The sequence below is a fragment of the Sciurus vulgaris genome (genome assembly GCF_902686455.1).
Source record: "Sciurus vulgaris genome assembly, chromosome: 4".
Lineage (NCBI taxonomy): Eukaryota > Metazoa > Chordata > Mammalia > Rodentia > Sciuridae > Sciurus > Sciurus vulgaris.
The window spans coordinates 80373408-80399785 of NC_136464.1; the positions used below are offsets into that span (position 1 = coordinate 80373408).

A 26378-nucleotide genomic window follows, 5' to 3' on the forward strand; every position below is an offset into this window, starting at 1 on the left:
CCCCAAACCACTTGGGAAGACAATGGCCATCACTGGATTCAATGGACATAAGGATTTCAGAAGATTTAGCACTCAAGGTAATCAAAATACCCTCAGAAAAGAATTTTTAAAATACCACAGACACATGACAATTCACACTTTTCACTCATCTCTATCTCAGAATAGAAAATCTAAACAAACCATGTTCATCAATATGATTAAATTGATATTTTTACAAGTTTATAAATGAAGACCTTATCTCTTATATTTAACATGCTTTTTTATCCTTCTGAAAAATATCTTCCCTAAAGACTCCTTCTGCTGAATGAAGGCTCTTTCCCTGTTTCTGTCTTTCTGTGACTCATTCTCTGAGCTTCTTAAAGCTTTCAAGCTTTTCTACTGAGGGAGAGACATGTGACCATAATTGAAGGAAAAAAGCAGGAACCTGCATGGACAAAAAAAAGCTAAAGTCAGAATGCAAGAGAACATAGCTCTGAAGTACTGTATAAGAATCATGTCATCCACCATATAATGTTTCTGTGTCCCTTCCTCTATTTGCACTGCAAATTCAGATGTAAACTGTTTCAATCATGGTCCCAGGAATTGTACAATTCTTTTCTCATCAAAAGAACTTGTGTGCACTCATCAGATGAGATATGCAATTGTACAATGACAGTTCAAAAAACATTTTCCTCTGCCCATACCTTTGGGGGACATGGGCACACTGCCAAATTCTATATCCTGTGGTTTAGCCATGTTGTCATTTCTTGATTCAGTCTTATGAAGACATAAGACTCACATCTACCAAACAATGTATCAGAAGATAAATAGTGAGATGGGGTACTCACAAGGGAAAAGAAAATGAACTGAATTGGAACAGATTCATCATATATCACTGAACACTTAGGGTTAAAGAACATTGAGGTGTTTACCAAAATGACTATTTTGGTGTTCGAGAGTAAAGTTAGCAATGCCTTCTGTTGAAAAAGGACCCCAGTTTAACAAGTGTGAGTTTCTAAATACTTTTCCTGAAATGTCTGTCTTACATAAAAATTAGCTCTCAGACAAGGAGAATGGTGCTCAGTAAATCATATACCTAGTGGAAACCCAGGACCCTAGTCTAAATAGCAAACACTACCAAAGCAAAAATTCAAAAATAGCTATCTTTAATAAAACAGTCAATGGTCCTAGAATAATATGAACCTTGTGTCAATAACTAGTGTGATGTAACACAGAGGCCAAAAGCCTGGTACTTCTGGGGAAGAGAAACAAGTAGCTGCAGTCATGTAATGCTACCAGTCCCCATTCCTCCAGTAAAATCATGACGACTATAAACTCATCTCTCTACCTAATGCAAATACACAGAAGCAAGATGAGATGCTTTCTGTTTCTTCCACAATACCCTCTTCATTTGTCAAGAAATGTGCTCAGTTTGAATGCAAGACTAATGCTTCCCTTTGATCAACCACTGTCCTGAAATATGATCCAGGAGCTACTCACTGAAATTTCTCTAAAGGGAAGTCCATTGTCTAGCTACTCCTAATGTACCCTGGGGAATAGGAGCATAGGAATCACCTGAGAAAACATTAGAAATGTAGAAACAAAGACTTGCTGAACCAGAATGTGCTTCCTGGACTTGGTCCCCAACAGATGGCTCACTCACATGTTGGCATGTTATAGTCTCTATTGACTGTCTTCCAGTTCCTCTACCTTAATGTACTACTTAAAATATCACCGCAGATAACTCTGGTTCATGTCCCTCCATGTGTAGCTCTATAATGAGTTAACAACTTTCCAAAAGACTTTTTCATCAAATTCTGGCTTTGAGAATCCCTCCACAAACAATCTTTTTCTCTTACCCTCTGCTATTTACTGATCCAGACAGTATCATATCTCATAAGTTCAATGCAATGCACACAGATTGATCATATGGGTTTGTATTATGGTCAACACACTATTTCTCTGTGTGATCAGAATTGATTCAAAGATTCTCTAACCATGACAAAGAGAGAAAAATTATATAAAAAAATTCCTCTACACCCCCCCCCCCAAATTTTGGTGCTTGAAACTCTTAAACTCAATGTTTTCTCACGACTTCAATGTCATGCTCTTCCTCTTTCCAATATTTGCCTTCAATGCCCCTCCCTCCACTGTACATACTGACTTTCTACCACAACATTAATTTTTTGTTTCTTTCTTCCCTTCATCACCTGTTTTACACTCCTCTTTCTTATTCTCCAAATTTTTTTTCTTCTGAGCATCTCTTGGAGAACAACTGATAAGCTACATTGTATACCAATAACCCTCATTTAACCTGATGGTTAAAACTACTACTTTAAAATTTATTTTAGATAATTTCAATTATCTAATTCTAGAAAATTTCAATTCAAGACATTATCATATTTCCATTTCATCAACAATTAGAATATACTAGGAGACAGGTTTTAACAGTGGTCCCACAAAATAAATGCTTATCCTGTAAATTTCTTACCTTCTATATATGTATTTATCTTCTCTGCTTCAAGATTAGCATCACCAGAGGAATGCTGAAATCAAGAACATGAAGCTTTTTCAGATGACTCACAGAGACAAATATTTCTGAATCACAATTTAAAGAGCCATACAAATATATTTCTTTTAAAATCTGTGGGATAAAAGCAAGCAAAGCCCCTATGAAAAACTGAAACATCTCAGAACAGAGCCTCATCCATGCTCACCAGTTTCTGGGGAACTCTTATTATCATATGGAAACTGAGAGTTTCAATCCAGGATGAAGCACAAAGAGACATATTAATTGACAACCTAATAAGTGATGTTCATATTTCCACAAGGACCTCACCTCAAAAACCCTGAAACTCTTTACCATCTCTCACCAATAGAAAATATTTAATCAAAACTGATTTCAACAATTTCTTATGACTGCAACAACTATTATGCATTATTACATATTGAAGACAATTGAATGAAAGAATGATTTTAGAATCCAAGTGAGATATGTGGTGAGACATGACAAATTGTGATACATTGTGCTAGACAGAAAGGGAACAGTGTGACTGTTGGTTTATTTTGATTCTCTAGGGCTTAGGAGGTCAAAACATATCCTGTGAATCAGATGAACAAAATTCAAAGTGCGCAAAATATGTTTGTAAATATTCCCATTATATGACTCTTCATACCCGTGGGGTACAACATGCAAGTAGTTCCATTAAATAAAAAATAATTAAGTTAAATTGAGGAAGGAAACAGGTGGCACAGAAGAACATAGGGAGTGCTCCTGAGTGGTGTGCAGCTGCACCATGAAGTAGTGAATACAGCCATAGATAGAACCCTAGGGGACAACTGCAGAGTCAGTGACAAAATGAAGTCCTGGATATTGCCTTTTAGAATAACCAAAGCATCAGTTGTGGAAATGATCTGCTCACTGCCAGGGAAAACTGTCTGAATTGCTTAGGAAAAGCTACCCTCTGGGGTGCTCAGTTGGAGAATCCCAAAATTCTCAACCAATCCTTATTCCACTGAAGTCCATCAGTTGCAGCAAGAGGAGACTTGAACTCTGCTAGAATGTGAAGAATGTGATGTGCACTGACATCCTTCTGAGCAGTTTCTCATAGCGCAGGTCAGGAGATATCACTAGAATTTCTGTTTCCATGCATTCCTTCCTGGGATTACAGGAATAATGATTCTTTTTTTTTTTTTTTTTTATCTCCAAAGCCCAACTGTATCCAGAATTCAATGAGTCATGATGCATCTAGAAAAGGAGTCAATCTGGGACTAAGAAAGTAATGAAGATACAAATATCTTCAGAGCTTTGAATAGTTGAAGAAAAGGACAACTGTCAAATTTGGGAGAAAAGGGTCATTCACATAAGTTTCTCAGAGTATATGAAGATTGGTTACAGACACCCAATGTTGGTCCAGGAGGAATGCTGGTGCAAAAAGCTGTGAACAGGTAAATATATCAACACATGTATGAACTAACAAACACCATTCTCACATGCAGCTGGCACAATTACCTTCACACTTACAACTGAATCTATGACAAAGATATCCCTGGTAATTCTGAGAAGTCCTGAGTGGAAACCAGCTGAAACAGGCTCTCCTCCTAGGACTGATTCTGTGAGAAATCAAGAACCCTTGCATGTCTAATCTACAAAACTCAGTGACCACCTATCCTCAAAGGAATGGAGGTTGAGCAGCTTCATAGTCTAGTCCCAGCAGTGAGAATGACAGAAACTTGCCAAATGCTCAGGACAGCAGGAGCTTGAGTCTGAGAGTTGGCCATCAATTGAATGGAGGGTGGTGGGGCAACATCCCATTTCAAACTAGGGCATTGAGTTTAGTAACACAGACAAAAATTGTGTGTACATATGCAGGGGAGAAAGACAGAGACCTGCTCAAATGGGGTCTGGTAAAATACTGCAAGTTTACAGTATTCCTACCAAGCACACATCTTGCAGGACCAGGCACCCGTGTATGCTCAGACACAGTGGGAGGAAAACCCAAAGTGAACTGGAGGACTGCATGCTCCTATCCCACTTCCTAAAGGTCTCCAGGTGTAGAGACTGTAGTACAACTCAGCCCCAGGTTCCCAATGTGACACAGTTTGTCAGGAAGCTCCATTGATTCCCTCAATCATTACCACAAGTACAAGAAGAAGTACTGAGCATGGATATTCCTCTGCAACTGCCCACATTCCCTCACCACACCCTGGACATAGGAGCAGAGGGACTGAGGCTCACTCTGTACTTTCAGGGTTGCCCTATTGGGCTTGAATGAATAAGGAACAAGAGGAACCACAATTCTTTCACAGAAGACCCCAAATTGACTGGATTATAAAGCAGAATTCCTATGCAGATGGGTGTCTATTGAAACACATCAGCAAGGGGACATCTGAAAAGATGGTTGATGTTGCTCCTGGTAAGGTCTCTGTGTTGGTCACTTTATTTGTCTTCTCTTGTTCTGGATTACTATGATTGTTTGGTGTCCTTTCTTCTTTTTGCTTTTCTCTTTGGTTTCCTGGAGTCTCTGTTTGATTCTTTTTCTCCATTTCTCATCTCTGTGTGTCTTCTCTCCCCACAACAGTCTTCTTGTTACCTTGTTCCCTCTGTCTTGAAATTTAACTAAACTCCTAATCCATTTTGCAGTCACTTGCTCACTGAGTTTCCTTTCTCTTTTTCAGTGAGTGGAGGAATGGTGGTCAATTGAAATAAACATTTACTTGGAAGTTGAAGAATGATTTACTTCTAAGTAGTGGCAGATGCTGGTGGTGATTATCTCCACATATTGATGTGCTAGTGAGGGATCCTGGAACTTTGGTCATGTCCATATGACATTTTTTCACTGGTATATAACCCCTGCTACCAGGATATCCAACAGAGAAAGCAGCTGGCTGAAAGGACCCAAATATAACAGTGGAAGACAAAGAAATTCTAATGCATGCACAATCCTGAGAATAACTATAAACACCACAAGACAAAACAAGGCCTTAACACATGTCCAAAATATCAAAATTCACCAATACCTCCTTCCACAGATTCATAGTCTTGCATCTCCTGCAGGGTTGTGATAAATAATATTTACACAAATACATTACTTCCTTACCTGGGAGGAAATTAATGGGGGAGTTACTGTTAGTGCCCTCAGAGCAAGTGTCCCATCCTGGAGGCTGATTTTTCCAAAGAGCCTGTGGGTATGTGTGAGGAGCCTCTGCCCTACTTTGACCTACACACTGTAGTCAAGGCACAATGACATCTGCTACCTTAACATTAGTGAGTGGTAATATGAAACTCACCCTGTGAACCACTGGGATTGACCAGGCACTACCATGAATGCATTCAATGGCCATTATTACACTGTTTGTTCAAAATTTCCTCCAGATTATAAGCTCTTATATTTGTTGTTAATACAATGCTAATAAAATGAGACTATCCACTGCAACCAAAAGAAATCATCATAAACCTGCTTCAACACAAAGACAACATTGATTTCTAAAATACCATGAATTCTGAAAGCAATTGTAGTGGTAAACATAGTTGAAATACATCCTGACCTAGGTATGAAATGATGATCTATGTATTCTAAGACTCTTCAGAAAGTGAATTTCATTATTAAAGCAAAGAAGACTATAGAAAACCAGGAAGTTAAACAGAAAAGTTTACAAACCTTTGCATGCTTCTTTTCAGCACCATGAAGAATTTTTGACCCATTCTCTGGTGTCATATCTGAATGAGGTTCTGGTGACAAATATACACATTTACTTAGGCTCCTTAGAACAGTTATAAAAGGAAGTACTCTATCAGAATGGAAAGAAAAACTCTACTACTGATTTGATTTCATGTTTTCAAATCCACATTTGCAAGAGGCCTAAATTTCAATGAATATTCATGTCAAAATTGATATTGCTCTTGCATATGGCTGGGTATAGACCTGGGATTGAATGCAGGGCTTGTGCACACCTGGATAAAGCCCTGCAACTGAGTTTCACTCCTAGGCCTTTTATAGTATTTTGAGACCCTGCTTCTGTACTGAGCCTAAGCTGGCTTAAATCTCCCCACATTTGTAACTGGAATTGCAGAAGTGTTCAATGCTCCTAGCATTTATTGACTTTGGTGGAAATACTTCTACTGAGCCAGAATTTTCCCAAACCACTTGGGAAGACAATGGCCATCACTGGATTCAATAGACATAAGTTTTGCAGAAGATTCAGCCCCCAGGTAAATGAAAAACCCTCAGAAATGAATTTTAAAAATACCCATAGACACATGACAATTCAGACTTTTCACTCCTATCTCAGAATAGAAATTTTGAATCAAACCCTGTTCTTCAATAGGACTTTAAAATTGATATTTTTACAACTTTATAAGTGAAAACTGTGTCCCTTATATCTGACATGCTTTTTTATCCCTTCAGAAAAATGTCTTCTCTAATGACTTTCTCTAGCGAATGGAGACTCTTGCCCTGTGTCTGTCATTCTGTGATTCTTTCCTTGGCTTCTATAAGTTTTCAAGCTTTTCTACCAATGTAAATCTACACTGAGGGAGGGAAATGTGACCATTGAATTGAAGGAAAAAAGCAGGAACCTGCATAGACGAAAACAAAGCTGACATCCGAATGTAAGAGCACATAGCTCTAAAGTATGGTATGAGAATCATGTCATCCATCATGTTGTATTTGTATGTCCCTTCCTGTATTTGCACTGCAGGTTCAGATATAAACTGCTTCAATCATGGTCCCAGGAACTGTACAGTTCTTTTCTCATTAAAAGAACTTCTGTGCACTCATCAAATCAAATATGCAATTGTAGAATGACAGTTCAAAAATATTTTTATTTGTCCATACCTTTGGGGGAGATAGGCATACTGTCGATTTCTGTGTCCTCTCGTTTAGCCATGTTGTCATTTCTTGATTCAGCCAAAGGAGAAGACATAAGACCCACATCTACCAAACGATGTATGAGAAGATAGTGAGATGTGGTACTCACAAGGGAAAAGAAAATGAACTGAACTGGAACATATTTATCAGATATCAGTGAACATTTCAGGATCAAGAACATTGAGGTGTTTACCAAAATGACTATTTTGGTGTTCAAGGGTAAAGTTAGCATGCCTTCTGTTTAAAAAGGAGCCAGGGTTAGGGTTAGGGTTAGGTTTAGGGTTAGGGATAAGGAGGGTGGTAAGAATGGAGGAAAGAAGGACTGTCTAGAGGGAGGAGAGGGTTGGGAGGGGTGGGGGTGAAGGGAAAAAATAACAGAATGAATCAAACAACATTGCCCTATGTAAATTTATGATTACACAAATGGTATGCCTTGACTCCATGTACAAATAGAGAAACAACATGTAACCCATTTTTTTAAGTAATAAAAAAAAAGGAGCCCAGTTTGACATATGTGAGTTTCTAAAGACTTTCCTGAGATGACTGTCTTATGTTTAATAGCTCTGAAACAAGGAGAATGGAGCTTTGTTAAAGCACACACCTAGGGCAAACCCAAGACCCTAGGCTAAATAACAAGCACCACCAACCAAAAATGCAAAAATAGCTCCCTTAATAAAACTGCCAATGTTCCTAGAATAGTATGCACTTTGGATCAATAACTAACTTGATGTAGCACACAGACCAAATGCCTGATACTTGTGGGGAGGACAAACATGTAGCTGCAGTTATCAAATGCTACCATTCCACATTTCGCCAGTAAAATTAGGACCAATATAAACTCAATTCTCTACTGAATGCAAATACATGGAAGCAAGATAAAATGCTTTCTGTTTCTTCCTCAATACCCTCTTCCATTTGTCAAGAGATGTACTTAGCTTGAAGCAAGACTAATGTTTCTCATTGATCAACCTCAGTCCTGAATTATGATCCAATGGCTCCTCCCTGAGATTTCTCTAAAGGGAGGTTCATTGTCTGGCTGAGCCTATTTGTACTCTGGGGAACAGGAGCATTGGAATCACCTGAGAATACATTAGAAATGTAGAAACAAAGACTTGCTGAACCAGAATGTGCTTCCTGGACTTGGTCCCCAAAAGATGGTTCAATCACATCTTGGCATGTTATAGTCTCTATTGACTGTCTTCCAGTTTCTCTACCTTAATGTACTACTTAAAATATCACCACAGATAACTCTGGTTCATGTCCCTACATGTGAATGAGTTAACAACTTTCCAAACAACTTTCTAAACAACTTTCTAAACAACTTTCTAAAATAAGTTAACAACTTTCCAAAAGACTTTTTCATCAAATTCTGACTTTGAGAATCCCTCCACAATCTTTTTCTCTTACCTTCTGCTATTTACTCACCCAGACAGTGCCATATCTCATAATTTCAATGTGATACACGAAGGTTGACTATATGTTTGTTTTTAATTACGGTCAAATACCATTTATTTGTGTGATCGGAATCAATTCAAGTTTTTTTCAAGTGTGAAAAAGGCAGAAAAAGTATAAAAAATATTCCTGTACATCAAAAAAATTTTGGTCCTCGATACTTTTAATTTCAATGTTTTCTCACAATTTAAATGTCTTACTCTTCCTCTTTCCAACATTTGCCTTCAATTTCTCTCCCTCCACTGTACACAATGACTATCTTCCCCAACATTGACTTTTTTTTTTTTCAGTGCTGGGGATTGAACCCAGGGCCTTGTCTTGAGAGGTGAGCACTCCACCTACTGAGCTATCTCCCCAGCCCCAGCATTGCTTTATTTTTATACTCTGTGTCTTCTTTGCTTTCATCACTTGATCTACTCTCCTCTTTCTTATTCTCCAAAATTCTTTTCTTCTGAGCATCTCTTGGAGAACAACTGATAATTTCCTTTGTATACCAATAACCCTCATTTAACATAATGGTTCAAACTACTGCTCTAAAATTTATTCCCTCTAGATCAATTCAACTCAAGACATTGTCATATGCCCATTTCATCAATGATTAGAATATACTAGGACAACAGGTTTCAGTAGTGGTCCCACATAATAAATGCCTATCATATATATTACATACCTTTGACATGTTCCTTTATCCTCTGCTCTCCTCCTTGTTTATCATTATCAGAGAATCGCTGAAACAGCTGAAACAAACAGCATAAAGTGTTTTCAGATGATCTCAGAGACATAAATATTAATGAATCACAATTTAAGTAGAAATACAAATATATTTCTTTTGAAATCTGTGAGACAAAAATAAGCAAAGCCCCTATGGAATACTGACACATCTCAGAACAGAACCTCCTCCATGCTCACCTGATCTGGAGAACTCTGATTATCATAAGGAAACAGAGTTTCAATCCAGTGTGAACACAAGGAGACATACTCACTGACAACCTACTAACTGATGTGCATATTTCCACAATTACCTCACTTCATCAACCCTGATGCTCTTTAACATTCTCACCAGTAGAGCATATTTAATGCAAACTAATTTCAATAATTTCTTATGACCGTACCAGCTATCATTCAGTTTAAAACATATGAAAATAGAGTTTCAATCCAGTGTGAACACAAGGAGACATACTCACTGACAACCTACTAACTGATGTGCATATTTCCATAATTACCTCACTTCATTAACCCTGATGCTCTTTAGCATTCTCACTAGGTAGAGCATATTTAATGAAAACTGATTTCAATAATTTCTTATGACTGTACCAGCTACCATTCAGTTTAAAATATTGAAGACATTCTATTCAAAGAATGATTTTACCATCCAAGTGAGATTAATACATTATGTTAGACAGAAAGGAAACAGCGTTGCTGTTGCTTCATTTTAATCTTCAAGGGCTGACAAATTCACAATGTCTACTGTGAATCAGTTGAAAATAACTCAAGTTATTGAGAACTATGTTTCTATTTATTTCCTTTACTTAGCTCTTCATACCCATGGATTAGAGTATGCAAGTACTTCCATTTAATAAATAATAATGAAATTAATTTGAGAATGTAAATAGGTAGCACAGAAGAACACAGAATATAGTGAGTGCTCTCTGACTGGTGTGTAGATACACCATGACATAGTGAATTGAGCCACGGATAGAGCACTGCAGTTCAAATACAGAGAGCCAGTGACAAGAAGAAAGTCAGGGATATTGTCTTTTACAATAAGAAAAGCATTCATTTTCAAAATGACCTGTAGCAGTTTCAGGGCAAAACTGACTGATTTGAAGAGAGAAAGGTACCATCAGGCACACCTTGTGGAAGAATCCCAGAAGTCTCAACCAAATCCTACTCCACTAAAGTTCATCTGTTGCAGCAAGGAGAGACTTGCATTCTGCCTCAGAAGTCAAAAAGGATGGAGCACTGACATTCTTACATGCAGTTTTTCATGGTGCAGGGCCAGGAGACACCTTCACTAGGACTTCACTAGAACTCCTTTTCTTATGGATTCCTTCCTGGGATTTCAGAAACCACAATTGTCATATCTCAGCTGTGACAAGAATTCACTGAGTCATGATGTATCCACAAAAGAATCCAAATCTTCTCAGAGCTCTGGGCAGCTGAAGGAAAGGTTGGAGAATTCCCATGTGGGCAAAATCTAAGGACTTCATTTCCATGTAGTATTTAAATATTGGTGACAGACCACTAATGTTGGTCCCTTGGAATCCTGATGCACACAGGTGAGTAGATCAACACAAGCATGTACTAACCACCATTCTCCTAGGCAGCTGGAGGAATTACCCACACTCTCACCACTAAAACTATGCTATAGGTGTCCCTGGCAATTCTGAGATGTCTCTGAGGGGAAACTAGTTCAGACAGGCTCTCCACCTAAGGACTGCTTTTGTGAAAAATCAGGAAGCTTTGCATGTCTTATATCTACAAAGTTCAGAGGCCATCTGTCTTCAAGGGAATGGAGGTCGACCATACTGATAGTCTGGTCCCAGCAGTGGGAAAGACAGGGATGTACCAAAACCTCAGGACAGCAGGAGGTAGAGTGTGTCTGTTGGCCAGTCTACTGAATGGAGGGCAGTGGGGCAATCACTCATTTCAAACTGGGGTTTAAGTTTAGTAGCATAGAGAAAAACTATGTTTACTCTTCGTTAGATCAGAATTTGGGAGGCTGTAGGAGGCAAAGGGGAACAATTGAGACAGAGGGCTGTGCACCAAATGGTGACTGATCAAGTGAGCTGGAAAATTCCACTGATCCTTAACATCTACCCGTCACTCAGTGGGACACCCATTGTAGCCTATAGAGACTCTGGGCAGCCGGGACACGCGTAATTTTCTTAGGCTCCCTACCTGACCTAGACGGGGCTGGGGGGTGGGGGCATGCGGGGTAAGGTTGGGAATTTCCACTGAGAGCCAAATTCCAATAAAGCTTGCTTCAGGCACTTTCTGTCTGATTGTATTTGGCCACTAACCATGCCCCTGAGCTTACACTCTTAAGAGGGAGAAGGATCCAGACCTGCTATCCTGAGTCTCTTTCTCAGTCTCTATTCTCTCCCACCCAAGTTTTCCTTCTTTCATTTTTTCCTCTATCTTGTTAATTTAACTAAACCCCTCCCTCATTTTCATCACTCCTTTCTGATACTTTACTTCTTCCATTCAGTAAGTAGAGGAATGGTTCTCCTTTTAAATAGAAATTTACATGTAAGTTGAGCATGGTTTGCTTCTAAGTTGTTGCTGTTGCTGGTGTTTATTCTCTCCTCTAACACATGTTGTCGGGTAAAAGCATCACTTTGATCATGTTCAACTGAGGATTTCACATTGTCATATATACCCTGTTCTGTCATATTCCTCAGAGAAGCATCTTTCTAAAAGGGGAACATGTAAGAGTGGAAGACAAATTTATCTGAATTCATGCATAATCCTCACCACAGTGATACAATCCACATGACCAAATAGGGCCACAACACACTGGCAAATTATCAAAATTCCCCATAAACAGCATTAATAGATTCATATTTTATACCTCCTGAAAAAGTCTAATAAATAATGTTTATAGAATTATATTTATATCTTACCTGAGATGCAAATAAACTGGAAAGTAATTGTTAGTGCCATCAGAGCAAATGTCCCATCTTAGAAGGTGGTTTTCCTAAGGGAAGTTTGGTTTCCTTAAAGAGCCTCTGCCCTACCTTGACCTAGACACTGAAGTCAAGGCACAATGACATCTGAGAATTTGGCATTAGTGTCTAGTAATATAAAACTCACCCTTTGAGCCACTGGGATTGACCAGCCATTCCATGAATGCATTCAATGGCTATTACTACACTATTTGTTCAAAATTCCATCCAGATTTTGTGCTCTTATATTTGTTGTCAACACAATGATGATAGAAGGAGTTTATCCACAGCAAGCACAAGAAATCATCAAAAAACTGTGCCTCAACACAAAGACAACATTGTTCTATAAAATACCATGAACTCTGAAAGCAATTGTAGTTATTATAGTTGAAATGCTCTCTGACTTAGGTATGAAATGATGATTTTTGGATTACAAAGCTATTCAGAAATTGAATTTCATTATTAAAGCAAGGAAAATTGTAGGAAACCAGGAACTTAAAAAGACAAGCTTACAAACCTTTGCCCACTTCATCTTAGTGCCATGAAGAGTTTTTGCCCCATCCTCTGGTGTCATATCTAATTGAGGTTCTGGTGACAAATATACACATTTACTTAGGCTTCTCAGAATGATTATGAAAGAGGGTACTCTAACAGAATAGAACAAAAAACCTCTAATAATAACTTGTTTGTACATTTCCAAATACACATTCACAATAAGCCTAAATTTTAGATGATTATTCATGTCAAAATTTATATTGCTCTTGCATATGGCTGGGTATTGACCTGGGATTGAATGCAGGGCTTGTACACACCTGGATAAAGTCCTGCAACTGAGTTTCACTCCTAGGCCTTTTATAGTATTTTGAGACCCTGCTTCTGTACTAAGCCTAGGCTGGCTTAAATCCCCCCACAGTTGTAACTGGGATTACAGAAGTGTTCAATGCTCCTAGCATTTATTGACTTTGGCGGAAATACTTCTACTGAGCCAGAACTTCCCCAAACCACTTGGGAAGACAATGGCCATCACTGGATTCAAAGGACATAAGTTTTGCAGAAGATTCAGCCCCCAGGTAAATGAAAAACCCTCAGAAATGAATTTTTAAAATACCATAGACACATAACAATTCAGACTTTTCACTCCTATCTCATAATAGAAAATTTGAATCAATCCCTGTTCTTCAATAGGACTTTAAAATTGATATTTTTACAACTTTATAAGTGAAAACTGTGTCCCTTATATCTGACATGCTTTTTTATCCCTTCAGAAAAATGTCTTGTCTAACGACTTTCTCTACTGAATGGAGACTCTTGCCCTGTGCCTGTCATTCTGTGATTCTTTCCTTGGCTTCTATAAGTTTTCAAGCTTTTCTACCAATGTAAATCTACACTGAGGGAGAGAAATTTGTCCATGAATTGAAGGAAAAAATCAGGACCCTGCATGGACAAACAGAGGTGATGCAGAATGTAAGAGCACATAGCTCTAAAGTTTGGTATGAAAATCATGTCATCCATCATGTTATATTTGTGTTTCCCTTCTTCTTTTTGCACTGCACGTTCAGATGTAAACTGTTTCAAATCATGATTCCAGGAATCATACAATTCTTCTCTCATTAAAAAACTTGTGTGCACCATCAGATCAGATATGCAATTGTAGAATGACAGTTCAGAAAAATATTTTCCTCTGCCCATACCTTTGTGGGACATAGGTATACTGTCGATTTCTGTATCCTCTCATTTAGCCATGTTGTCATTTCTTGATTCAGCCAATGGAGAAGACATAAGACCCATATCTATGAAACAGTGTATGAGGATATAAATAGTGAGATGTGGTACTCACAAGGAAAAAGGAAATGAACTGAATTGGAACAGATTTATCAGATATCATTGAACATTTCAGGTTTAAGAACATTGAAGTGTTTACCAAAATGACTATTTTGGTGTTCAAGAGTAAAATTTGCAGTGCCTTCTATTTAAAAGGGAGCCCAGTTTGACATATGTGAATTTCTAAAAACCTTTACTGAGATGACAGTCTTATATAAAAATTAGCTCTCAAAACAAGGAGAATGGAGCTCAGTAAATGTATACACATAGTGCAAACCCAAGAGCCTAGGCTAAATAACAAACACACCAGATCAAAAATGCAAAAGTAGCTATCTTTTTAATAAAACAGACAATGTTCCTAGAATAATATAACTAATGTGATGTAACACAAAGACATAATGCCTGGTATGTCTGGGGAGGAGAAACATGTAGCTGCAGTCATGAAATGCTATCAGTCCACATTCCTCCAGTAAAATCAACCCACTATAAACTCAATTCTCTACTAAATGCAAATACACAGAAGTAAGATGAAATGCTTTCTATTTCTTCCACAATACACTCTTCCATATGTCAGGAGACACGCACAGCTTGAATGCAAGACCAATGCTTCCCATTGATCAAAATGTGTCCTGATATGATCCAGTAGCTCCTCACTGAGACTTCTTTAAAGGGAAGTCCATTGTCTAGCTACTCCTAATGTATTCTAGGGAACAGGAACAATGGAATCACCTGAGAATACATTAGAAATATAGAAACAAACAAATTGCTGAACCAGAATGTTCTTCCTGGACACAGTCCCAAACAGATAACTCAATCATATGTTGGCAGGCTGTAATTTCTATTGATTGTCTTCTACTTCTTCTACCTTACTATACTACTTAAAATATCACTGGTTCATGTCCCTCCATGCGAAGCTCTAAAATGAGTTAACAACTTTCCAAAAGACTTTTTCATCAAACTCTGTCTTTGAGAATTCCTCCACATACAATCTTTTTCTCTTACCCTCTGCTATTTACAGACCCACACAGTGCCATATCTCATAAGTTCAATGCAATATACACAGGTTGATCATAGGGTGTGTATTAAATTATGGTCAACACACCATTTCTTTGTGTGATCAGAGTCAATTCCATGATTTTCCAACCATGACAAAGACAGAAAAAGTATAAAAATGTTATTCTACATCAAAAAATTTTGATCCTTGAAGCTTTAAATTCAATGTTTTCTCACAAGTTAAATGTCTTGCCCTTCTCCTTTCTAAAATTTTTCTTCATTGTCCCTCCCTCCACTGTACAAACTGACTTTCTTCCCCAACATTAATTTCTTGTACTTTGTGTCTTCCTGCCTTTCATAACTTGTTCTACTCTCCTCTTTCTTATTCTCCAAAATTCTTTTCTTCTGAGTATCTCTTGGAGAACAACTGATAAGTTACATTGTATACACATAACCCTCATTTAACACGATGGATCAAACTACTACTCTAAAATTTATTCCCTCTAGAGTGTTTCAACTCAAAACATTGTCATACACCCATTGCATTATAAATAAGAATATACTAGGACACGAGTTTCAGTAGTGGTCCCACATAATAAATGCTTATCATATATATTACTTACCTTTGACATGTTCCTTTATCCTCTGCTCTCCTCCTTGTTTAGCATTACCAGAGGATCGCTGAAATAAAGAACATGAAGTGTTTTCAGAAGACTCACAGAGACAGAAATATTTCTCATTCACAATTTAAAGAGACATACAAACGTATTTCTTTTGAAATCTGTGAGATACAAGTAAGCAAAGCCCCTATGGAAACAAACATCTTAGAACATAATCTCATCCATGCTCACCAGATTCTTGGGAACTCTTGTTATCATATGGAAACTGAGAGTTTCAATCCAGGATGAAACACAAGGAGACATATTCACTGACAACCTAATAACTGATGCTCATATTTCCACAAGAACTTCACTTCAACAACATTGATGCTCTTTAGCATGTCTAGCCAATACAAGATATTTAATTGAAACTGATTTCAATAATTTCTTATGGCAGCAACAACTATTAGGCATTATTATATATTGAAGACAATCAAATCAAAGAATGACTTTGAGATCCAACTAAGATACCTGGTGAAAAACAACAAGTTGCAAGACATTATGTTAGAAAGGGAACATGTAGCTGTTGATTTACTTTGATCCTCCAGGGCTTAGAAGGTCAAAACATCTTCTGAGAATCAGATGAACAAAATTCAAAGTACTATAAAACATGTTCATAAATATTGCCATTACATGACTGTTCATACCCATGGAGAACAGCATGCAAGTAGTTCCACTGAATAAAAAATAATGAAGTGGAATGAAGAAGGAAACACATGACACAGTGGAACACAGAACATAGTGAGTGCTCCTGAGTGATGTGCTGCTGCACCATGAAGTAGTGAATACAGCCATAGATAGAACCCTAGGGGGCAACTGCAGAGAGCCAGTGAAAAAATGAAGGTCAAGGATAATGCCTTTTAGAATAACCAAAGCATCAGTTGCAGAAATGGTCTGATGTCCTGCCAGGGAAAACTGTCTGAATTGCTTAGGAAAAGCTGTCCTTTGGGGTGCTCAGTGGGAGAATCCCAAAATTCTCAACCAATCCCTATTCCACTGAAGTCCATCAGTGGCAGCAAGAAGAGACTTGGATTCTGCTAGGATGACAAGAATGTGATCTGCATATTCTTCTGAGCAGTTTCTCATGGAGCAGGGTCAGGAGACATCTTCACTAGAATAGATTTTTTCATGTGTTCCATCCTGGGATTACAGGAACCATGACCCTGTTTTTTAATCTCCAAAGTCCAATTGTGACCAGAATTCACTGAGTCATGATGCATCCAGAAAAGAAATGAAGCTGAGTCTAAGAGTAATGAGGACACAAATATCCTCAGAGCTCTGGACTGCTGAAAAAAGGGACAGCAGCCAAATTTAGGAGAAAAGGGTCATGCACTTAATTTTCTCAGGGTATATGAAGATTGGTGACAGAAAGCCAATATTGATCCAAGAGAAATGATGGAAAACAAAGCAAGACACAGGTAAGCATATCAACACATGTGTGAAGTCAGAACCTTCATCATCACAGGGAGCTGGCAAAATTAATTCACATTCACCACTGAAGCTATGCCACAGATATCCTTGGCAATTCTGAGAGTTGCCTGAGGGGAAACCAGCTGAAACAGGCTTTCCTCCTAGGATTGACTCTGTGAGATACCAGAAACCCTTGCATGCCTCATATCTACAATATTGAGTGACCATCTATCTTCAATGGAAAAGAGGTTGAGCAGCCTCATAGTCCAGTCCCAGCAGTGAGAATGACAGGAAAGTGCCAGAAGCTCAGGACAGAAGGACCTGGAGTCTGAATGTGGGACATCAATTAAATGAAGGCCAGAGGGGGAAAAACATATTTCAATCTGCTGTGTGGAGGTAAGTAAAACAGAGAAAAACTGTGTGTACTTAAAAGAGGGAGAAAGACACAGGCCTGATGGGATGGGGTCTGGTAAAATGCTGCAAGCTTACAGTACTCCTACCAAGCACACATCTTGCAGGACCAGACACCCATGTATGTTCAGACACAGTGGGAGGATAATCCATAGTGAATTGGAGCACTGCATGCTCCTAACTCACTTGCTCAAAGCCTCTATGTGTAGAGATTGTAGTACGACTCAGTCCCCAGGCTCCCAGTGTGGCATAGTTTGTGAGAAAACTCCATTCATTTCCTCAATTATATTCATGGGTATAAGAAAAGTAGTGAGCATGAATATTCCTCTGCAAGTTTCTGCATTCACTCAGCACACCATGGACATATGAGCAGAGGGAATGAGACTCCACTCTGTAATGTCAGGGTCGCACTATTTGGTCATGAGTGACATAGGAACAGGAGGTACCACAGTTCTCTCACTAAAGTCCCCAAAGCTTTTAGATTATTATGCAGGATTCCTAGACAGATGGGTATCTATTTGAAATACATCAGCCAGTGGACATCAGAAATTATCATTGATGTTGCTCCTGGATTCTTGACAGATAAGATCTCCTTGTTGGTCATCTGAAATTATGATTGGTGTTGCTCCTGGATTCTGGACAGGTAAGATCTCTGTGTGGGCACATTATTTGTCTTCTTCTGTTCTGAATTACTATGATTGATTGGTTTCCTTTCTTCTTTTTGCTTTCTCTTTGGACTTCCCTGGGTCTCCGTTTGATTCTTCTTCTCCACTATTATTCCTCTGTGTGTCTTCTCTCCCCCCAATATTCTCTTTGTTACTTTTGGTCCCTCTGTCTTGGAATTAAACTAAACTCATACCATATTTTGAAGTCACTTGCTCACTTATTTGTCATTTCTCTTTTCAGTGTGTGGAGGCATGGTTGATTCTTTGAAATGAACATTTACTTGGAGGTTGCAGAATGCTTTACTTCTAAGTAGTGGCATGTGTTGGTGGTGATTATCTATACATAATGATGGCTGGTGAGTAACCCTGGATCTTTTGTCATGCCCATTTGACTTTTTTTCCACTGGCATATAATCCCTGCTCCCAGGACATCTCACAGAGAAAGCAGCTGTCTGAAAGGACCCAAATATAACAGTGAAAGAAAAAGCTATCCCAATACATGCACAATCCTGAGAATAAGTATAAAGACCACAAACAAAACACGACCTTAGTACACGTCCAAAATATCAAAATTTACCAATATCTCCATCCATAGATTCATACTCTTACATCTCCTGAAGGTTGTGAAAAATAACATTTACACAATTATATTACTTTCTGCCTGGGAAGGAAATGAATGGGGGAGTTATTGTTAGATTCATCAGAGCAAGTGTCTCATCCTCGAAGCTGATTTTCCTAAGGACATGTGGGTATGTGTAAGGAGTTCCTACCCTACTTTGACATAGACACTGAAGTCAAGGCACCATGACATCTGCAACCTTGACATTAGTGACTAATAATATGAAACTCACCCATTGAGCCACAGGATTGACCACCCTTTACCATAAATGCATTCCTTGGCCATTACTACACTATATCCTCAAAATTCCATCCAGATGTTAAGCTCTTGTATGTGTTGTTAACACAATGATAATAGAAGAAGGTTATCAACTGTAAGCACAAGAAATCATCAGAAAACTATGCCTCAACACAAAGACAACATTTTTCTATCAAATACCATGGATTCAGAAAGCAATTGTAGTTGTAAACCCAGTTAAATGATTTCTGACATAGGTGTGTAATGATGATCTATGGATTGGAAGACTCTTCAGAAAGCGAATTTCATTATTAATGTAAGGAAAACTATAGGAAAGCAGGAAGTTAAACACACAAGTTTACAAACCTTTGGCCGCTTCTTCTTAGTATCATGAAGGTTAGTTGCCCCATCCTCTGGTGTTACATCTGAATGAGATTGTGGGGACAAATAGAAAAATTTACTTAGGCTCCTCAGAACAGTTATAAAAGGTGGTACTCTATCAGAATAGAAAAGCAACCCTCTAATAATTTGTTTATACATTCCCAAATACATAATCACTATAAGCCTAATTTTTTGATGAATGTTCATATCAAAATTTATATTGCTGTTGCAGGGCCTGGGTATTGACCTGTGATTGAATGCAGAGCTTGTGCACACCTGGCTAAAGTGGTGCAACTGAATTTCATTCCTAGGCCTTTTATAGAATTTGAGACCCTGTCTGTGTACTGTGCCTAGACTGGCTTGATTCCCCTCATGTTGCAACTGGCATTGCAAAAGTGTTCAATGTTCCTATAATTGTTGGGCTTTGGAGGAAATACTTATACTAAGCCAGAGCTTCCCCAAACTACTTGGGAATGCAATGACCATCACTGGATTCAAGGCACATAAGGACTGTAGAAGATTCAGCACACAAGGTAAATGAAAAACCCTCAGAAATGCATATTAAAAATACAACAAACACATGAAAATTCATACTTTTCACTCTTCTCTAAGAACAGAAAATTTGAAACAACCCCTGTTCATCAATATGACTTTAAAAATGATATTTTTACAACTTTATGAATGAAGACCCTGTTCTTTATATATGACATGCTTTTTTCTCCCTTATGAAAAATATCTTCTCTGAAGACTCTCTCTTCTTAATGAAGACTTTCCATGTGCCTGTCTTTCTGTGATTCTATCATTGGACTTCTGTAAGATTTCAAGCTTTTCTACCAATGTAAATCTACACTGAGGGAGAGAAATGAGACCATGAATTGAAGGACAAAAGTAGGACCCTGAGTGGACAAAAACAAAGCTGATGTCAGAATATAAGAAAACATGTCTCTAAAATATGGTCTAAGAATAATGTCCCCCATCATATATTTCTGTGTTCCTTCTTCTATTTGCACTGCAAGTTCAGATGTAAACTGCTTCAATCATGGTCCCAGGAATTGTACAATTCTTTTCTCATTAAAAGAACTTATGTGCACTCATCAGATCAGATATGAAATTGTAGAATGACAGTTCAGAAAAATGTTTTTCTCAGTCCATATCTTTGGGGGATATAGGCATACTACCAATTCCTCTATCCTGTGGTTTAGCCATGTTGTCATTTCTTGATTCAGTCAAAGGAGAAGACATAAGATCCACATCTAGCAATCAATGTATCAGAAGATAAATAGTGAGATGAAGTACTCACAAGGGAAAAGAAAATGAACTGAACTGGAACAGATTCGTCAGATATACTGAACACTTAGGTTTCAAGAACTTTGAGGTGTTTACCAAAATGACTATTTTGGTGTTCAAGGGTAAAGTTTCCAAATGCCTTCTGTTTAAAAAGGAGCCCAGTTTGACATATGTGAGTTTCTAAAGATTTTCCTGAGATGACTGTCTTATGTAAGAATTACCTCTCAAACCAGGAGAATGGAGCTCAGTTAAAGCACACACCTAGTGCAAACCCAAGACTTTAGGCTAAATAAAAAACAGCCCCAGAGCAAAAATTCAAAAATAGCTATCTTGAATAAAACAGTAAATGTTCCTAGAATAATATGCATTTCATGTCAATAAATAAAGAGATGTAACACAGAGACCAAATGCCTGGTATTTCTGGGAGGTGAAACATGTAGCTTCAGTTATCAAATGCTACCAGTCACTGTTCCTCCAGTAAAATAAGGACCACTATACACTCAATTCTCTACTGAATGCAAATACACCAAAGCAAGATCAAATGCTTTCTGTTTCTTCCTCAATAACTACTTCCATTTGCCAAGAAATGTGCTCAGCTTGAATACAAGACTAATGCTTCCCAATGATCAACCTCTGTCCTGAAATATGATCCATTGGCTCCTCCCAAAGATTTCTCTAAAGGGAAATTCATTGTCTGGCTGAGCATAATGTACTCTGGGGAATAAGAGCATGGGAATGACCTGGGAATACATTAGAAATGTAGAAACAAAGACTTGCTGAATCATAATGTGCTGTCTGGAGACAGTCCCCAATAGAGGGCTCACTCACATGTTGGTGTGTTGTAGTCTCTTTTGATTGTCTTCCAGTTTCTCTACCTTAATGTACTACTTAAAATATCACTGCAAATAACTCTGGTTCATGTCCCTCCATGTGAAGCACTGTAATGAGTTAACCTCTTTCCAAAAGACTTTTTCATCAATCTCTGACATTGAGAATCCCTCCACAATCTTTTTCTCTTACCCCCTGCTATTTACAGACTTAGACATTGCCATATCTCATAAGTTCAATATGATACACACAGGTTGACCATATGTGTGTGTATTGAATTATGGTCAACACACCATTTCTCTGTGTGATCAGAATCAATTCAATGATTTTCCAACCCTGGCAAAGATAGAAAAAGTATAAAAAATTCTTCTACAGGAAAAAAATTTGGTCCTTGAAACTTTTAATTTCAATCTTTTCTTACAGCTTAAATGTCTTACTCTTCCTTTTCCAAATATTTGCCTTCAATGTCCCTCCCTCTACTGTATGCACTGACTTTCTTCCCAAACATTAACTTTTTGTACTCTGTGTTTTCCTTGCTTTCATCACTTGTTCTACTATCCTCTTCCTTATTCTCCAAATTTCTTCTGAGCATCTCTCCAAGAATAACTGATAAGTTCCTTTGTATGCCAATACCATCATTTAACATGATGGTTAAACTACTGCTCTAAAATTTATTCCCTCTAGATCATTTCAACTCAAGACGTTGTCATATGCCTATTACATCAACAAATAGAATATACTAGGACACAGGATTTAGTAGTGGTCATGCAGAATAAGTGCTTATCATATATATTACTGACCTTCAACATGTTCCTTTATCCTCTGCTCTCCTCCTTGGTTAGCATTACCAGAGGATCGCTGAAATGAAGAACATGAATCCTTTTCAGAAGACTTACAGAGACAGAAATATATCTTAATCACAATTTAAAGAGAAATACAAATATATTTCTTTTGATATCTGTGAGATAAAAGTAAGCAAAGCCCTATGGGAAACTGAAACATGTTAGAACATAACCACATCCATGGGCACCAGATTCTGGGAAACTCTTATAATCATATGGAAACAGAGTTTCAATGCAGGATGAAGCACAAGGACACATATTCACTGACAACCTACTAACTGATGTTCATATTTCCACACGAACCTCACTTCAAAAACCCTGATGCTCTTTAGCATTTCTTACCAATAGAGGATATTTATTTCAAACTGATTTTGACAATTTCTTATGACAGCAATAGCTGTTATGCATTATTATATATTGAAGACAATTGAATCAAAGAATGACTTTGGAATCCGAGTGAGATACCTGGTGTGAAATGACAAGTTGCAATACATTGTGTTAGACAGAAAGGGAACAGTGTTTCTGTTGGTTTATTTTGATCCTCTAGGGCTTAGAAGACCAAAACTTCTTCTGTGAATCAGATGAACAAAAGTCAAAGCACTGCAAAATATGTTTGTATATATTCCCATTACATGGTTGTTCATACCCATGATGAACAGCATGCAAGTAGTTCCATTGAATAAAAAGTAATGAAGTGGCATTGCAGAAGGACACAGGTGGCACAGAAGAACACAGGACATAGTGAGTGCTCCTGATTGGTGTGCAGCTGCACCATGAAGTAGTTAATAGAGCCATGAATAGAAACCTAGGGGACAACTACAGAGAGCCAGTGACAAAATGAAGGTCAGGGATATTGCCTTTTAAAATAACCAAAGCATCAGTTGTGAAAATGGGCTGCCACACAGCCAGGGAAAAAGTGACTGAGGTTCTGAGGGAAAGCTGCCCTCTGGGGTGCTCAGTGGCAGAATCCCAGAGTTATCACCCAATCCCTACTCCACTGAAATCCATTAGTGGAGGCATGGTGGTCCTTTGAAATAAATGTTTACTTGGAAGTTGAAGAATGGTTTACTTCTAAGTAGCAGCAAGTACTGGTGGTGATTATACATAAAGATGTGCTGGTGAGTAACCTCGGAAATTTGGTCACGCCCATTTGACATTTTTTCACTGACATATAACCCCTGCTTCTGAGACATCCAACAGAGAAAGCAGTCATATGAAAGGATCCAAATATAAAAGTGGAAGAAAAGGCTATGCTAATGCATGCACAATCCTGAGAATAAGTATAAAGACCACTAGACAAAAGAATGCCTTAACGCACATTCAAAATATTAAAATTCACCAATACCTCCATCCATAGATTCATAGTCTTACTTATCCTGAAGAGATGTGATAAATAAAATTTACACAATTATATTTCTTTCCTACCTGGGAAGAATATGAAAGGGCGAGTTATTGTTAGTGCCCTCAGAGCAAGTGTTTCAGCCTGGAAGCTGATTTTCCAAAAGCAGTTGGGTATGTGTAAGGAGCCTCTGCTCTCCCTTAACCTAGACACTGAATCAAGGCACAATGACATCTGTGACCTTGACATTAGTGACTGGTAATATGAAATTCATCCTTTGAGCCACTGGAATTGACCAGTCTTTACCATGAATGAATTCCTTGGCCATTACTACACTGTTTGTTCAAAATTCCATCCAGATTTTAAGCCGTTATATTTGTTGTTAATACAATGATGATAGAAGGAGGTTATCAACTGCAAGCACAAGAAATCATCAGAAAACTGTGTCTCAACACAAAGATAACATTGATCTATAAAATAGCATGGATTCAGAAAGCAATTGTAGTTGCAAACCCATTTGAAATGCTCTCTGACTTAGGTATAAAATAATGAGCTATGGATTATAAAGCTATTCAGAAATTGAATTTTATTATTAAAGCAAGGAAAACTATAGAAAACCAAGAAGTTAAACAGAAAAGTTTACAAACCTTTGCCCACTTCTTCTTAGTGCCATGAAGAGTTTTTGCCCCATCCTCTGGTGTCACATCTGAATGAGGTTCTGGTGACAAATATACAAATTTACTTAGGCTCCTCAGAACAGTTATAAAAGGGGGTTCTCCATCAGAATTGAAAGGAAACCCTCTAATATTAATTTATTTGTAACTTCCCAAATACACATTTATAATAAGCCTAAATTTTAGATGACTATTCATGTCAAAATTTATATTACTCTTGCATGGGGCTCAGTATAGTCCTGGGACTGAATGCAGGGCTTCTGCACACCTGGATAAAGCCCTGCAACTGAGTTTCATTTCTAGGCCTTTATAGTATTTTGAGACCCTGCCCCTGTACTGTGCCTAGGCTGGCTTGAATACTCCCACTATTGTAACTGGGATTGCAGAAGTGTTCAATTTTCCTAGCACTTATTGACTTTGAAGGAAATACTTTTACTGAGCCAAAACTTACCCAATCCACTTGGGAAGGCACTGACATTTACTGGATTCAAAGGACATAAGGATTGTAGAAGATTCAGCACCCAAGGTAAATGATGTACCCTCAGAAATGGATTTTTAAAATACCATAGACCCATGGATATTAACACTTTTCATTCTTCTCTATCTCAGAATAGAAACTTTTAATAAACCCCTGTTCATCAATATGACTTTCCAAATTGATATTTTTATTTTTATATGAAGACTCTGTCCCTTATATCTGACATACTTTTTTGAATCCTTCTGAAAAATGTCTTCTCTACAGATTCTGTCTGCTGAATGAATACTACTTCACTGTTACTATCTTTCTGTGATTCTTTCTCTGGGCTTTCATAAATTTTCAAGTTTCTCTACTGGACCATAATGATGCAAATTGTATGCTGATTCTTTATGCATATATCCCTTGAGCTTCACACAGGAGACCATTCATTCACCACATCCTGTCAGTGTTCTTTATATCTTTAACCCCACATGTAGTTTGTGATTTTCATGTAAGTGCAAACAGAGATAAATTTTGTGGTGGATGATTTTTCTACAAGTCAAACTGGGCTGAGAGTTAAAGTATCAGGCTATCAGCCAAACTAAATCATGGATGAGAGCTCGGAAGTCCTTACAAGAGAGAATGGCAGCTCTTAAATTTCAATGGAATCAGTTTTTTTCTAAAATATTCTGAATGGTGATGAGGATTGCCAGAGGATAGGGGAGACTAAGGAAATAATAAAGACAATCAAACAGAACACATCCTATGAAAGTTTCCTATATAAGGTTAATAAGTTCAGGGATGAATAATCTCAAAGAGTGGTTCACAGATGTATGTGCACCCAGAACAAAATTACTCTATGTTATGGGTGCGATGGAGATGAGAGGTATATGCATATGTGGAAAAAAATGAATAAGTAGAAGGCAGAAGTGCAATACAAACAGGACTTTGACTTCAATGGAAGTAATATAACCAGGATCAGTTATGTGTGAAGAAAGAAGTTTCCCTAGTGAATGAAAATACAAACCTGGGTGTGTGGAAAGGAGTCTCTGTTCCCAACTAAACAAAACCGAACATATCAGATGAGATGGGAAATGAATTCCTTGAACTGTTTAAGTGACTTCTGTTTACCTTTGGTTATACTTTTATGCACCTTTCTATTTTGAGGAAAATCATTTAGGTGTTTTATTTGGAATGTCCTGCAAGTAGTATCTATGAGACTCCTAAACTTGTAAGAGATGTAAATCTCAGTGTTAAAGCACATGATTAGCATGCAAAAGGGAATG

The 26378-nt window shown here is 37.9% G+C and overlaps 1 protein-coding gene across 1 annotated transcript in view; it reads right to left on the bottom strand.

Moving 5' to 3' along the window:
• Positions 1–689: 689 nt before the first annotated feature.
• LOC306659404 (uncharacterized protein) overlaps positions 690–26378 on the bottom strand; it is a 33937-nt gene continuing 8248 nt past the window's right edge. Inside the window, exons 5-13 of the mRNA XM_079136899.1 lie at positions 24609–24679; positions 15907–15964; positions 14161–14259; positions 12987–13057; positions 9472–9529; positions 7317–7415; positions 6141–6211; positions 2471–2525; positions 690–780 (exon numbers count right to left, since the gene is read on the bottom strand). Coding sequence (XP_078993025.1) covers positions 758–780; positions 2471–2525; positions 6141–6211; positions 7317–7415; positions 9472–9529; positions 12987–13057; positions 14161–14173 — 390 coding nt within the window. The 5' untranslated portion in view covers positions 14174–14259; positions 15907–15964; positions 24609–24679 and the 3' untranslated portion in view covers positions 690–757. The remainder of the gene's footprint in view (positions 781–2470; positions 2526–6140; positions 6212–7316; positions 7416–9471; positions 9530–12986; positions 13058–14160; positions 14260–15906; positions 15965–24608; positions 24680–26378) is intronic.